Consider the following 17,425-nt stretch of genomic DNA (forward strand, 5'->3'; position numbering starts at 1 on the left):
TTTTGTTATTGGGTCGTTCTTCTTTCTGTTGGGTGAAGTTGTTTGTTTGGAATTAAGTACAAAGCTACACAATGGGCTATCTGTGCTCTGCCCACCACGGATATTGCAACCCGGTTTCTAATGGTATGGATCCGCAGACATACCGCTGTGCCACTGGACAGCTCTTAAAATGAATCTGTGGATTATATTACAATCCATGTAGAATAATTTACGTTTTCTAAAAATCCATATACTGTTTTGAATATATAGATAAATTAGCGATTTATTTATCAACTCGTTTGGATTTCGTAAAAATTATATAGTTTCAGTCAAAGCCGCAAGGTTTCTTAAGTTATCTGATAATGCTGTTTTTTTCTTTTGTGCGAACTTACAGAGCATGGTTTTGTCATTTCAGTGTAACACTTCAAAGAGTTATTGATTTGAAATGTCGTAGACGATGTTTGGTTTCTTTCATGCTCAAGAAAGTTGTAGGAAACGTTTATGACAATTTATAGTGTATGTAAGAATTTTAGTAGTATAATTGGGCATGTATATTTATTTACTGCCTTCTTTTTAGATATGTTTTACCTATATATATCAAAACAGGTCACAGCCTTATAACCTTCTCTTACACCCCAAACCTCAAATCGGGCAGGCCGACATTGCCAGGTAGTTAGGGCGCTCGACTCGTGCACTGAGTGTCGTGGGTTCGAATCCCGTCACATCAAACATGCTTGCCCTTTCAGCCATGGAAACGTTATAATGTAACGGTCAATCCCACTATTCGTTGGTAAAGAGTAGCTCAAGAGTTGGCGGTGGGTGGTGATGACTAGTTACCTTCCTTCTAGTCTTACTTTGCTAAATTAGAAAGGCCAGCGCAGATAGCCCTCGTGTAGCTTTTCACGAAATTAAAAACAAACAAACAATCGAACAAACCAAATAGGGTTTGCCTTGCGATGCTTGAAATGTACCTTTTTTTTAATTAACGTTATCTGCACTTTACTGAGGAAGTGCACGGTGAGATGAGGATCGTATGTATAAGTTACATTACGGAAGATAGCAAGAGAAGAAGATAGCTAATCAATAATACCTACCACTAACGTTGGGACTATTCTCTGTGTGACGAAATAGTGAAGTTTGATCAACATTCCTGTGGTGAATCCACAGGTCTAAAGTGCAAATTGTGATATTACATCATGATGACTCGAACCATAAACCCTAAGATTCATAGTCTAAGAACGTTAAGCACAAGGTCACGCCCTTCCAGGGTGGGGTGGCTAAGGGTAAATTTAAAAACGTACCTCATAATCAAATATAGGTACCTAAGAAGTTATTCTACATGGGTTTAAAACGTTGGTAAAATATGCCCAACAAGAATTTATAGAAATTACCACAGAGAAATAACTTATGTGTAATGAGATGTGACTGTTTCCTAGTGCAGTATATAATTATATAGGGCACGTGGACGTGTAAGCTTAACAGTAAAGTTATCCCAGAGAGAGAAAAATAAGATAGTTTACAACTGTTTATCAAAATATAAATATTTTTTACTACATTAAATTTGTTAAACTGTTACATCCTGTTAGCTCAAATAATTAGAGGATGTTTGTCAAACATCATTAACACAGCACGCCACTTCGGTTAGAATATCAGTATTTTAGAACCTTGTTTTATTGAAGACGCAATGTAGAGAGAGACGTTACATCTTGACTTCCTTTGGATCCGGAAAAACAGCATGAAAACCTAGCACCGCTGAGAGGGTGGAGCAAGCGCCCAGCCATCTACCTGACACTCTTTGGTTATTCTTGTATATTTTAAGCTACAAGAATCACTACTGAATAAAAATAACGGGAAATGGTGTAAAAACTACCACACGTGAGAAGACTTCAGTCCCTGACACCTCTGTAAACCGTTTCGCGTCTTCAAAGCAGCGCGAAATATGAAATCCGTTACTCATGGCGCCTCCACCCCTTCGCTGCTTGAATCCAGGACTGGCTTAGTGGGAAGATAACACAGGAAATACGTGCTGTGTTGAAGGTGGCATTTGTCTGGTGTAACTAGTCCGTTGTGATCTCAGTTTAGCCTGACCCTTCTCACTATTCTAATCTGATTGCTGCTGACCATGTCTGAAGACTACACCATTACCGAAGTTCGCAAGACGAAGAAAACAAAAAAAAAAAAAATTTCTTATGAAGTAGACACGGGACAGAGGACAACTGATGGACCTCAATTTCAGGATGAATCAAGGAATGAGGTAGAGATTTCTTTCTAGCAAAGCTGCTCTTGAATTTGCTGCAAAAATAATGTGGTTATCGCCTTCGAAGACACCCAGTAGTTAACATGGTTTTAAAGCAAAATTTATCTTGTAAAACAAAATGCTTTTACCATCTGTATTTTCTGATGGTGTATTGAACCTCACACGTAACCGAAAAAATGTCCTATGAGACACCATCGCTTTATAGGGGCTATTTTATAAAATATATTTTTGATGAATGGTGACTTAGATAACGTTCACGTCTTTTTTCCTTAAATTTAACTAGTCACTCACGATATTATAGGGTTAGAAATATGAGGATATGTCAAGGATGAGAATGAAAATACGTTATCAGAGTTAATCTACAACATTTCTAATGTCAATAACGCTTCCACAAACTTTCCATTAAGCATAGTTTATTTAGTTAATTTACTTGTTTGATGGAAAGTCCTTTATCAAAATTATATTATAGGGTTTGATTAACTTAGATCCAAATTTGCTGGACTTTGTTTTACATTTCATGAAATTTTACTAAATTTATATCAGACATTACTGTACATTTCGTTTCCTGGTGATATCTAATATCACCTTCACAAATATTATCTTGTTAGCTTTTTTCAGTTATTTGCATGATATCAGTTTTATGAACAACGTTTCGAAACGTAATATATTTCTTTAGTTGGTATCATTTACCTTACAATACTGTTATTGAAAATATTTCAGTAATATTTTATTACCTGCGTGATTAAACAAAAAATTCTAGCTTTCTTTGGTTCGTCTGATGTTTTCTACGGAAAAAACACTGAAAATTTCGTCCTTTTTTTTTGGAGGATGTGGAAGTAATGAAATGCTTGACATTCCTTTTATTGGTAGTATTTATTATATTGTTACTATTAGGCTTAATTTACCTAAGCATTTAAATCAGGGCTCAATTGCAAAACTCAAGGCTAATATGTTTGTCGTGTCAAAAAATCAAAAACTTCATCAGCTTTGACCTTCGAGTTTCTTTCTTTTATCGTAATCGAGGTAACAAACGGGTTTGATTCCTTTATATAATTTACAATTGGATTTTATTTCACCTGACTTACAAATTTTGTACCTTTCTTTTAAATGTTCTTAGAGTTTGCATACAATCAATTTAAGTAAGTGAAATTTAACCCTCTTCATAACCTTTATAAAAATAAGCTACTTAACTATATTTACTAGCTTAACCTAATACTTAATGATGCAGGACAATATTCTTTGTATATATTTGAATTAAAAGTTTTGTTTTGTTGTCTAAAGCTTGGTGTAAAGAAAAGAATTAAGAATACATAAAAGTACATTCACTTCATTTCAGTGAAATGATAATCGTAACAGGCTATAATTTAATTAATCGTAATGCAGGCTATAATTTAATTTCAAAGCAAAAACAGTAGAACAGAGATAAAGATTTCGGTGCTATTGAGTCTGGTTTCAATCCACAATACCACAAATACTTTCTAAACGTTAAGCTGTAGATGTGTCATAAAAGTAAAATTCAATCACTTAATGTAGATCGTATATCATCGACTGTTTCTGACTGATTGTCTTACCTTTGACCAGTAGTTCAAAATAAAACATGGTAAAGGATAGACTTAGTAGTTTTGTCATAAATACAAATGCAAATAGATATTGGAAGTGTTAAAGGTATGAACCAAACCATGCTCTATATTTTGAATGATAAAATACGTAACATCACATCTTAAAGTGCTTTTTATTTATATTTTTAACAGGAATAAGACCATGCACAATGAACATGTTCATAACTATTATCAAATGCATTCAGACGATAAAACTTGAACCATATTGTCCTTAGATGAAGCAGCATCTTATACTAAAAACTCCATAATACTAAACTTGGGTACACCAGTGTTATTGTTTCTCAGCCACATGATGTGCTATTTAAACTCTTTTAATAGCATGAAAGTTAACGTTTTGTTTATTTTATTCAGTAAATACATACGGTACAATAATACATCAGTATCCATAAATAACAAATATTTGTTCAACTTTCATGACTGTATAATAGTCATATATTTACCTTTATTTCTTTATTTAGTGGTCTCCTTGTTGGACAGCATAAGTCTATGTATTTACACGCTAAAATCGAGGACCGATTCCCGATTTAAATATAGTAGATAGCCTAATGAGGTTTTGCTCTCAAAGAAACTGACAGGGTTTCTTTAGCGCTGAATTATCACATGCCTTTAATTGTTAGTGAAATAATTATAACTTACAATGACTTGATGATATACAGCAGTGTATGGAATTCCTATCTGAATGATTAGAATATATTGTATGAAATCATGTATATCTTGCCTTTAGTTTTATAGTTCAGAAAAAATAGTTACTTAGTTAGTAATAAAGTATTTTATTTTAATATAATTTGTGTTTCTTATGATCTCAAACTTTATCTACTTCTAGGAGGTTAATCAATATTAAAGTATTTGCTTTACCACTCAAAAAATATGCTTAATCAGACTTCTCTAGAACTTGTTTCTTTTCTTTTTATATTATATCAGCAAAGTTACTTGTACTTTAGTTTTCTATGTTTGTATTAGAACTTAAAAACGTTTTTCTTGCTATGTTCGACAATACATAAACAAAAATAGTTTAAAATCAAAAGAAACTATCAGCATGAATACTAATTTATATACATTCATCCTAAACCATTATCACATTTCCATAGAAACACCTGTAAACATTCGTTGTAAAACTGCTGTAATAACATTTTATAACGTTTGTAACTAGGCCTCAATGTTTTCAAACTTTTAACGATTCCTTTTTTTGCTGATCTTCACATTTGCGACCTCCTTCCTCCTGTTGCTGCTTCGTTTGTAACAATTCAAATGAAATATTAGAAATACTATATAAATAATTATAAAAGTAGTGTAACTACAATGGAATGTAGTTTGGGTGAGAATACCTTTTCTGTTTGTAAAGTTATGACCGTAAGCCACTAAACCAAGTTATTTTCTAATGATGTTAGTTTTGCTGTCTTTATTGGCTATTATTTTTTGAAATCTGGTGTACATTATTAAAATAAACTAAATGGTATGATTAGGTTGCAATGTTAACACTCGCTTATGCGCGAAGATTGACGAACCATCGAACTAGCATCTTTGTTTCATGTAAAACATAGGTAGATATCTATCTTTTCATTGTAAAAATTGAAAGTTATTATTTTATATTTATGTGACCACAAAGATGTTACGATCCACCTCTTGGTCAGCGTTAAGTTATGGACCTACAGAGCTAAAATTAAGGGTCAGTTCTTCAATCCTCCAGTGGATCACGATAAATCTGAAGCCTATACGCTAAACACTGGGTTTCAATACTCTTTTTTGGACATAGAACAGATAGCCCGTTGCATAACATAATGTTTGACAAAAAACAATCCCGTTATGGACAGAACACAGTTAACCTATCGTGTGGCTTTTGCGCTAAATTACACACAATTAAATGTTTACAATTTTAAGTATTAATCATAAGTTACCCTGAACTAGAAGACTTTCGATGCTTCCTCCAACTCTTAACGTTGACATTGTAATAAAAGTCACTACTTATTTCTTTATCTTTAAAGTACTGACATACTGACATACGAAAATCACTACTATTACCGTAATATTCGCTGTTTGTTTCGTGATAACGTAAAATATATGTGTGTCAGTCATTAAATTTGGTCAAAATAATTTCTTAACAGTGTTTTACATGTTTACAGAGAATTATCAGGTTAAGAAACGTATAAATAACTTCATTAACTGAATAATTTTAATTTTCGTAATTTCAATACGTAATAAATTTTGTTTCAATAGAATATTATTACACACTCATATATACTTATTGTAAAACATATATAATGTTTTATATTAATACTATGTAACGTAAAGGCTAAACAATTACTATAATTTTCGAGAAGTTGAAAACTGAAACGCATAAAACTCTAAAAAGAGACACAGATTGAGACTCAATAACCAGATGTGGTGATACAGTGTAACGCTGTTTTAATAACAGATCCTTTTCTATCTAAGCGAATTTTGATTTCTCTTTACAGCTGGTTTACACGGACGAATTCTCGAAAACCACGCCCAAGGATATCTTCACTGGCCATTTCTGCTGCTGGCAGTGCGATGATTCTTTGACTGGCCAACGTTACGTTCTGAGAGAGATGACCATCCCTACTGTGTTCGCTGCTACGAACAAGTTTTTTATAACACTTGAGGATTGTAACAAGATTATCGGGATAGATTCAGGTAACACAACGTCTTCTAAACCTAAATGTTAAAAGATTATTCGTGGAAGCCTAGATATTTTTTTTTTTTAACCACATGGGTGATGAAAAAAAAATACGACGTTTAGATTTATTCGAAAATCAAACATTAAGATTTTAGTTGATTATAGTCAACTTGTATCGTAAAAGTTTTGGTTGGTTTTAGTCAACTTCTATTTTAATATAATAACCAGTAATCATTCTAAAGTGTAATGCAACTTTGTCATATTACACATGGAACGTAACATACTTGATTTATACGGAAATGAAGCTACAAAAATCAAACAAACTATGGAATACTGTGTCACGTGAAAACAAAAAATGTTAAGAACTTATTCTTTATAAAATTATTTTCAAGTATGTGGTAAACAGTTAAATGTAATTGGTTATGAGAGTCCTATAGCTTTCACTACGAAGCAGTTTAACGTAATGGAGCTGCGAGTTCTGAGACTTTCATTACAAATAAGTTGAACGTTGTGGTTTGGTCTGAATTTCGCGCAAACATACACGTGGGCTATCTGCGCTAGCCGCCCTAATTTAGCAGTGTAAGAATAAATGGAAGGCATCTAGTCATCACCACCCTGCCAAATCTTTGGCTACTCTTTTATCAACAAATAGTGGGATTGACCGTAAGGTTATAACGCCACGGCTGAAAGGGCGAGCATGTTTGGTTATAACCACCTGATCATGCCAAGACCGAACGTAATGTTGCTATGGGTGACTGATATCCTTCATTGGAAAGCAGTTTGCTGCTATTTCTATAACATTTGAGCCCCATCCCATGATGAGGTAAGTCTGAAATCTTATGACGGTAACAGCTCAGATAGTCCATTGTGTAGTTTTGTTCCTGAAATAAACGTACAACTGACAACTTCCTCGTAAACGGACAACCAACTGTAGTCCTTACATACATATTCATCAGAGAGCACTGTACAGACTCAATATCATTGTCAAATGCGTTATCAACCCACCCTTCCAATGAACAGTGATTTCGATTCTAGCTGAAACGTATGCGATTTTTACTAAAGCTACATCAGTCACTAACCCAGCAAAACCTTTATATCGATAAGCAGTGTTTCTGTTAGCGTACAATGACGTTTTTAAACCATTTCCTCCCGTGGAAAGTGTTCATCATACCATTTGACAGCACTGTGAAACTTAACATGTGTCATGTCAATACACGTGTTTTATTGGCAATGTGTTTGACTCTATCGAATATCCCAACATTAAATTACAAAACCTGCAGTACCTTGCTAATTGGTTGGAAGCCACTCTTTAAACATATAACCATTTGAAGTGAGTATTCTTTTCCATTTATTATCTGGATAGCCAAAATCCTTTTAAAGTAGAGTTTAATATTACTGTCGAAACAGAGGCTTCTTGGTTTGTTTTTTTAATTTCGCAGAGACACGAGGGCTATAAGCTCTAGCTGTCCTTAATTTAGCAGTAAAATACTTAGAGAGAAGAGTCAATTATTGTCATACACCGCCGACTCTTAGGATGCTCTTTTATCAACTACTGGTGGGATTAATCATAACATTATAGCTCCCCACTGCTTAAAGTGCAGGCATATTTTGTGGGACAGGAATCTGAACCGGCGACCCTCAGATTGCGAGTCAAAAGCCCAAACTATCTGGTCATGCCAGGTCTAAACAGGAAGCCCAAACCATCTGGCCATGCCGGTCTAAACAGGAAGCCCAAACCATCTGGCCATGCCGGGTCTAAACAGGAAGCCCAAACCATCTGGCCATACCGGGTCTAAACAGGAAGTCCAAACCATCTGGCCATACCGGGTCTAAAAAGTCCAAACCATGGCCATGTCGGATCTAAAAAGAAGCCCAAACCATCTGGCCATGCCGGGTCTAAACAGGAAGCTCAAACCATCTGGCCATGCCGGGTCTAAACAGGAAACCCAAACCATCTGGCCATGCCGAGTCTAAACAGGAACCTACAGCTATGTTTTTTGCGGGTAACGTGTTCCAGCTAATGAACATCTCTATCAGATACTAGATATTAAAACACAATAAATTATACTATTTCAGATAGTATTTGCTGTTACTTGGTAGAATACCATTTCAGCTGATATGTTTTGCTAGTTAACAAAGCCAGTATTTCAGCTGGAATTTATTGCTTTCTGACAACACCACTTAGATATTATTAATTGCTTATTTACAGTATCCAGTGTCTCAGCTATTATGTTTGTAAGTTGGTAATATTTGGTGATCCATTTAGTGCTTGTCCTTAATTGAGAAACTTGTATATAATAGTACCTTAAACTGCTTCGTAATATCAACAAGTTTTCAATTATTAAGTCAAAAACTATACTAAGAAACACTTTAACTCTGACTGTTTAATATTTTCTGAAAATTACATTAAACATTTGAATTTTCAGCCGTTGTATGCTGCCTCGTATTCAGTTATTCTATAATATGTTCTACAGTTACAATTGTTTTTCTAGAGTTCTAATTTGAAACGTTCTAAATTCAGGAAAGCATAAAAGTCAGGTACTATTTCAATCCTTTATAAAACAGTATTCAGACAATGGGATAATTGTATCTTGCACACCTAGACTGGGCTGTGATTAATTTATGGCTATATGACAAAAACAGATACTTCCAAGTACTTGTGACCCACTTCTATGATTGGTTATGCAGAGAGAATGTGGAACCCGACAGTAATTTTGGAATTTTCAAAGAATTTTTATTTTTTATTTTGAAGGTCAAGACTTGCTGTAGAAGTCGTGTCTGTTACTACTTATTGTAATACCTGCCGATTGTATATGTTTTATTATAGTTAACCAGCAAGCAGTTTTCAGCTTAGTTTCCTTTACTAAACAGTTTCCTTTCTTCGAATCACCGGCATGGCCAAGTGAGTTAAGGCGTTTGACTCGTAATCTGAGGGTCGCGGGTTCGAATCCTCGTAGCACCAAACATTCATATCCTTTCAGCCTAGGGGCGTTATAATTGGACGGTCAATCCCACTATTCGTTGGTAAAAGAGTAGCCCAAGAGTTGGCGGTGGGTGGTGATGATTAGCTGCCTTTCTCTAGTCTTACACTGCTAAATTAGGGACGGCTAGTGCAGATAGCCCTCGTGTAGCTTTGCGCGAAATTCAAAACAAACATATTCAATCATCTCTGATGTAGAAGCTGGTTACTATAGTTCACTATCTACACTATCTGCTGCTTTGAACAGGTTGAAATCTTAAAATGTATCGAGAATATTTTCTTTTCTTTATCAACCCTCTTTTTTTTAATCAGCCATTACAGAAACGACTGCCTCTGTTTTTCTCTCAATATAGCTAATAGTTAACATTCCTCTACTAAATAATTCGGTCTGTTAAAGCTTATACTACTTCTTACTGGCGGTCTAGGTTTCCATATACAAATATTTAACTTGATATGCAAACAGTCCTTAGTCTGTAATTATTCTTTTCTTAGAACAGAGATTACAATTGATCTTGCAAGTCCAATCATCATACGCCAGAGGTAGAACAAATAATACCCTTGTCCAAAAGCTTCACCAATCATAACTAAATGAAACAAATAATACCCTTGTTCTAAAACTTCACCAATCATAACTAAATGAAACAAATAATACCCTTGTTCTAAAGCTTCACCAATCATAACTAAATGAAACAATTAATACCCTTGTTCTAAAAGCTTCATCAGTCATAACTAAATCAAACAAATAGTACCCTTGTTCTGCTTCACCAGTCACAACTAAGTCAAACAAAAGAACCCTTGTTCTAAAGCTTCACCATCCAACTAAATCAAACAAATAACTCTTGTTCTAAACTCCACCAGTCACAATCAATCAAACAAACAGAACCCTTGTTCTGAACTTCAATCATGACTAAATCAGATCGTGAGCTTTCCTTCTTTACTTTTTTATTTAAAAGTGTGTTAATTTTCTTCCTTCAAATTACTGCAACATGAGGTTCCTCTAGTATAGACCACCAACCACTTTCCAAGAAGCTCTTTTTTGTTTTTTGCCTCCCAGTAGCAGAGCGGAATCACCTGCTAGAAACCAGGTTTCGATACCCGCGACAGACAGAGCACAGATAACCCATTGAAGCTTTGTGCTTAATTGCAAACAAACAAACAAGACTTTTGTTGTCATTAATAAATGACCATTTTTAAATTTCATTCCATCACAAATGTCTTTTGATCCACCTGCAATAAATCACTATATTTGTCCTTTTTTTAGGGTCATTTGTAATTTCGTTTAGAGGAAACAATAAATATATATAATTATATATATTATTTGTCAAAAAAAAGTAATTAACTGATGTAAGAGCTGCCAATTAAGATTTTAGAAAATATTTTAGTTGGTGTTACTAGAAACTTTATTCTAACATTTCCTGTGCTTAAAATCTATTCGAGGTCCTATAGTATTTTCTTTAAGATCTTAATTTGTTAACAAAATTGACATAAACGCAAAAGCATTTTTTTTAAACAAGGTATAAATGCTATTTCACGACTGCGCTGTTTGTATGTTCTTATCCACGACTTCTTATAGATATGCATATATATAAACAACAACTACCTTGTTCGAGTCTTGGTGACGCATGTGGTATGCGGAATTCACACAACCAGGCGGAGAACTCAAGTAGCATGTAAAGTATTTTTTGTATCACCTACAAGGACATATACGGATGTCAAATAAGTAGAAATTCACTCCCTCAGATCTACGCTCCGAGGGCTGTATCTACTATGGAAGTTGGATCGATACTTTTGCTCTTGTTATGTGTTACAAGTTCTCGTACCTGATGTTTGGCCAGCTTCTATACTTCAATCTTTACTTCTCAGAATTTAAACAAACAGAGCAGTTCAATAAAGCACGTATACACAGCAAATTAGATACTCGCAGATGAACAAAACGTGACATATATCTGAACAGACGGTTAATCTAAAACATTTGTTTTCTTTCAACCATTGGTAATTGTCCTTTTCTCCATAAAATGTTGTTTGTTTGTTTTTACAAGAACAGTTAATAACTTATTTGTTATATTGTACCTCTCCATACTATTTTATTAAGTATACGACTTACACATGTAATACAGATTTTAGTTCTTTACACAAATACTAGTTACATACATTGCTGAATCAAAGTATATGTCATTACAACTTCCATTTTTTTAATATTAAGAAATTTGGGAAACATTCTATTAAATTTATTCAGCTTATTAAAATACGTGAAAACCAGAGTGGGAAACAAAATATTATGAGGTCTTTCAAGCCTGATGTTTGTACATGTGACCTTAAATATTTAACATTATTTTACTTTAAATCGTTCTCTTATTAGAGCTGACCTATGAGGTATAAATAATGATAAGGCATATATTGTAACCATTGCATTTAAAGCTTATTACGTGTTTTTCTATTACAGGACCTGTCGTATAAGGAAAAACGCACTGGCATCAACTTGTTTCCTATGCAACAAGTGTCGGGTATCACTTGTGGATAAACCCTTTGCTCCAGGGCTGAAAAAGTGTACTGTTCTAGCTGTTTACGATGCTGCTTTCGCCACCAGATGCGATGGATGCAGTGACGTCTTCAGACAGGTAACGATGGGGAACCAATACACTGTATATAAGGGTTAATTTTATCCTTTTGGGCTTGCCTCGTACTTCAATACACACCACATAATCCCGTGTTCCTTCAGTCATTTTACTACATAAAACAATCATACCTCATTATTTACTTTCGATATAGAAAATAAATTAATATTTGCAGACTTACGTAATAAAGGTCAGACCCTAATTCCAGTGTGCGTTATGGGCATGGCTGCGGTTGGCCAGGGATGGTCGTCAGTGAGGGCAATCCGTGTGGCGTGGAAAATTCTATTGGAACCAAAAGTTTTTATTCCTCGGAAATGTATCTATTGCACAGTTTGCTGGAGACATGGGTAGAATGGGACATGGTATATTGTATAGCCAGGTGTATACACATGCAGAACAGGGTGGGCAGCAGATTCATCTTGTAGCCATCAGCATCTAGGAAGGGGATTTATGATCAAAATGTGGAGACCAGGAAGAGGGAATAAATAAATATATTTAAATTGACAGTGTCAGATTTTGTATATTGATGTTGCGTGTAGTTTTTGCACTTCTAGTCACAACCCCAATTACCCACACTTTTATTATTTCTTAATCCTCAAAGTTTAAAATCAAATAACGGGACAAATAATCCTTTTTTCCTCCTCATATGAATCTCATAACTGTGCACGTGTCAGTACATTAACTACGACATTGACAGAATTGTTTGTTTTGTTTTGAATTTTGTGCAAGATACTAAGGGGGCAGAGAGCTGCCCTAATTGCAGTGTAAGACTAGAGGGAAGGCAGCTAGTCATCACCACCCACCGCCAACTCTTGGGCTACTCTTTTACCAGCAACGAATAGTGGGGTTGACCGTAACATTATAAAACCCTCACGGCTGAAAGGGCGGGCATGTTTGGTGCGACCGGGATTAGAACGCGCGACCCTCGGATTACGAGTCGAACGCCTTGCACGCTTACCGAACCCCTTGACAGAATTACAAAACATTTTGGTTAAACTGATTAGTTTCTTAAAATTCTTTAAAACATTATTTTGTGTTGGTTGTTTGATCTCTTTATGTATCAGCAAACTTTAATGTCTTTTCCCTCTACATCAGATCATTTACTAGCGTGGGTGACACAGAGTGAAACCCCTGGCACCAGAGTGCTTCAGCTGTACGAACTGCAATTTGCCTGCGGGACAACGTTTTACCTCACGTGATGAGACAACCCTTATTGCGCTGAATGTTTTGGAGCTTTTTTTGCTGAATTGCGTTTCTTGCAATAGACCTAATACAATTTAAAGACATTTGATTTCCTTGTTTCTAACTGAGTTTTTCGCGTGAAACTTGTTCTTACATTAAACTTGTTTACCAGGGATCAAAATGGCAATTATATCATAAAGTAATTTAGCTTCTTTTAAATATAAAACGTGTCTCTACTTACAACACAAATCTCAGTGTAAACGGTGACTGGCATTTAAATTGCAAAACTCTCACCTAGGTCAGGTGTTGTAGCCGCAAGTGAATGTGTCCGGACTGTTAATCCGATGAATCGTAGATCTCTGTGCTCTGAGATCGTCGACAGAGTATAGTAACGGTGATTAAATGTCATCACTTGACCAGAGAAAATGTAGGCTCCAGGTTGGCAGTGATTGACTAGTGATAAACAAGTAGCCTTTCTGTAGTTTTAGTTGAAATGCAAACAAGAAGAAAAACAAAACAGTCTTGTTTTGTGTTTTTCAAACATTATAGTTTTCATTGTATTCCCAGAGACAAAAGTTGGCTTTTTTGTCGAGGTGGGAACATGTTCTTAAAATTGGTTTAATTAAATTATAGCAAAACAGTGATGTGAAAGGTAAAAAAAAATTAAAATATATACAAGACAGAGCTTTGCAGAAATAAACCCCCTACCAATAATGTTGCATTATGATGAAATAAAAATAATATAAACAATTTTTTAATGAAGTTGTTTTTATTTAGAACTCTAATGATAAACTAACATTGTTGTGTGTAGGAGGTTGAATGTCAGGAAAACATACAGAAATATATAAATAACAACACTGACCTGCTTATACAACTTTATCAAGATATAACACAGTCAGATGTATAATAAGAGGAATCTGGAATGTTCGTTTGTTGTACAAAGTGCAAAACGAAACACATTTTAACACATAATTTGTTACAATTTTATCAAGATATAACACAATCAGGAATGAGGAATCTGGAATGTTCGCTTGTTCTACAAAGTGCAAAACTAAACACATTTTAACACATAATTTGTTACAACTTTATCAAGATATAACACAGTCAGGAATGAGGAATGTGGAATGTTCGCTTGTTCTACAAAGTGCAAAACTAAACGTATTTTAACACATAATTTGTTTCAACTTTATCAAGATATAACACAAGTGTATTATGAGAGAAATTTTGAATGTTTATTTGCACGTTTCATGCCAAGAAATGAACTGTACGAACACTGTTCGTGACGGAAATAACGTTTAGAATCTCTTTTGTGGTTGTTTTCTTATTTTTGCTTGTTTGATATGTATCATAATACAATGGACTTCTCCTGCTTTGACCACTACGGGTATCAAAATCTGATTTTTTAGCGTGTAAAACGTCAATTTTAACTGGGGGAACAGGACGCTCTGTATTTTGAAGAAATGAATTGTATTTTTTGTACTGATCAACATGAAACATATGTTTTTTTGTTACATATTTCACTTAAGTTACCCATCATTCCAATGACTTCCGAAACAGTAAATCAGTGTTGATTGATTTTACGTGGCGTATAAGGTGACACAGAAAAACCAGATTGCACGCACACATTCACTCGCTGGAGCCAGCGAACACAGTTTACACAAACGTCAGTGAGTTTTCTTGTTGAACATAAAAAACATTTCAAAGTAAAGTGTTAAGTTAATCTGTGAATCATGAAAATGTGTTTAAGAATCATTAGAAACAATAACGTTTGTCTCTTGATAAATAGAGGTATTTAAATGTGTTAAGATTTCCCTTCGGTTGTGAACAAGTGTTTAAGAATCATTAAAACAATAACGTTTGTCTCTTGATAAATAATGGTATTTAAATGTGTTAAGATTTCCCTTCGGTTGTGAACAAGTGTTTAAGAATCATTAGAAACAATAACGTTTGTCTCTTGATAAATAGAGGTATTTAAATGTGTTAAGATTTCCCTTCGGTTGTGAACAAGTGTTTAAGAATCGTTAGAAACAATAACGTTTGTCTCTTGAGAAATAGAGGTATTTAAATGTGTTAAGATTTCCCTTCGGTTGTGAACAAGTGTTTAAGAATCATTAGAAACAATAACGTTTGTCTCTTGATAAATAGAGGTATTTAAATGTGTTAAGATTTCTCTTCGGTTGTGAACAAGTGTTTAAGAATCGTTAGAAACAATAACGTTTGTCTCTTGATAAATAGAGGTATTTAAATGTGTTAAGATTTCCCTTCGGTTGTGAACAAGTGTTTAAGAATCATTAGAAACAATAACGTTTGTCTCTTGAGAAATAGAGGTATTTAAATGTGTTAAGATTTCCCTTCGGTTGTGAACAAGTGTTTAAGAATCATTAGAAACAATAACGTTTGTCTCTTGATAAATAGAGGTATTTAAATGTGTTAAGATTTCCCTTCGGTTGTGAACAAGTGTTTAAGAATCGTTAGAAACAATAACGTTTGTCTCTTGATAAATAGAGGTATTTAAATGTGTTAAGATTTCCCTTCGGTTGTGAACAAGTGTTTAAGAATCATTAAAACAATAACGTTTGTCTCTTGATAAATAATGGTATTTAAATGTGTTAAGATTTCCCTTCAGTTGTGAACAAGTGTTTAAGAATCATTAGAAACAATAACGTTTGTCTCTTGATAAATAGAGGTATTTAAATGTGTTAAGATTTCCCTTCGGTTGTGAACAAGTGTTTAAGAATCATTAGAAACAATAACGTTTGTCTCTTGATAAATAGAGGTATTTAAATGTGTTAAGATTTCCCTTCGGTTGTGAACAAGTGTTTAAGAATCATTAGAAACAATAACGTTTGTCTCTTGATAAATAGAGGTATTTAAATGTGTTAAGATTTCCCTTCGGTTGTGAACAAGTGTTTAAGAATCATTAGAAACAATAACGTTTGTCTCTTGAGAAATAGAGGTATTTAAATGTGTTAAGATTTCCCTTCGGTTGTGAACAAGTGTTTAAGAATCATTAGAAACAATAACGATTGTCTCTTGATAAATAGAGGTATTTAAATGTGTTAAGATTTCCCTTCGGTTGTGAACAAGTGTTTAAGAATCGTTAGAAACAATAACGTTTGTCTCTTGATAAATAGAGGTATTTAAATGTGTTAAGATTTCCCTTCGGTTGTGAACAAGTGTTTAAGAATCATTAGAAACAATAACGTTTGTCTCTTGAGAAATAGAGGTATTTAAATGTGTTAAGATTTCCCTTCGGTTGTGAACAAGTGTTTAAGAATCATTAGAAACAATAACGATTGTCTCTTGATAAATAGAGGTATTTAAATGTGTTAAGATTTCCCTTCGGTTGTGAACAAGTGTTTAAGAATCGTTAGAAACAATAACGTTTGTCTCTTGAGAAATAGAGGTATTTAAATGTGTTAAGATTTCCCTTCGGTTGTGAACAAGTGTTTAAGAATCATTAGAAACAATAACGTTTGTCTCTTGAGAAATAGAGGTATTTAAATGTGTTAAGAATTCCCTTCGGTTGTGAACAAGTGTTTAAGAATCGTTAGAAACAATAACGTTTGTCTCTTGAGAAATAGAGGTATTTAAATGTGTTAAGATTTCCCTTCGGTTGTGAACAAGTGTTTAAGAATCATTAGAAACAATAACGTTTGTCTCTTGATAAATAGAGGTATTTAAATGTGTTAAGATTTCCCTTCGGTTGTGAACAAGTGTTTAAGAATCATTAGAAACAATAACGTTTGTCTCTTGATAAATAGAGGTATTTAAATGTGTTAAGATTTCCCTTCGGTTGTGAACAAGTGTTTAAGAATCATTAGAAACAATAACGTTTGTCTCTTGAGAAATAGAGGTATTTAAATGTGTTAAGATTTCCCTTCGGTTGTGAACAAGTGTTTAAGAATCATTAGAAACAATAACGATTGTCTCTTGATAAATAGAGGTATTTAAATGTGTTAAGATTTCCCTTCGGTTGTGAACAAGTGTTTAAGAATCGTTAGAAACAATAACGTTTGTCTCTTGAGAAATAGAGGTATTTAAATGTGTTAAGATTTCCCTTCGGTTGTGAACAAGTGTTTAAGAATCATTAGAAACAATAACGTTTGTCTCTTGAGAAATAGAGGTATTTAAATGTGTTAAGATTTCCCTTCGGTT

At 34.1% G+C, this 17,425-nt stretch overlaps 1 protein-coding gene across 1 annotated transcript; it reads left to right on the plus strand.

Annotated features, from left to right (window-relative positions):
• Window positions 1–2,023: 2,023 nt before the first annotated feature.
• On the plus strand, window positions 2,024–6,995 carry LOC143257711 (uncharacterized). The gene is made up of 3 exons (XM_076516747.1): window positions 2,024–2,233; window positions 6,309–6,507; window positions 6,883–6,995. Exons 1-3 carry the CDS (start codon window positions 2,102–2,104, stop codon window positions 6,993–6,995), a joined length of 444 nt encoding a protein of 147 aa, XP_076372862.1. The 5' UTR covers window positions 2,024–2,101.
• Window positions 6,996–17,425: the final 10,430 nt, after the last annotated feature.

This window comes from Tachypleus tridentatus, chromosome 7 (assembly GCF_004210375.1).
Source record: "Tachypleus tridentatus isolate NWPU-2018 chromosome 7, ASM421037v1, whole genome shotgun sequence".
In the NCBI taxonomy this organism is placed as follows: Eukaryota; Metazoa; Arthropoda; class Merostomata; order Xiphosura; family Limulidae; genus Tachypleus; species Tachypleus tridentatus.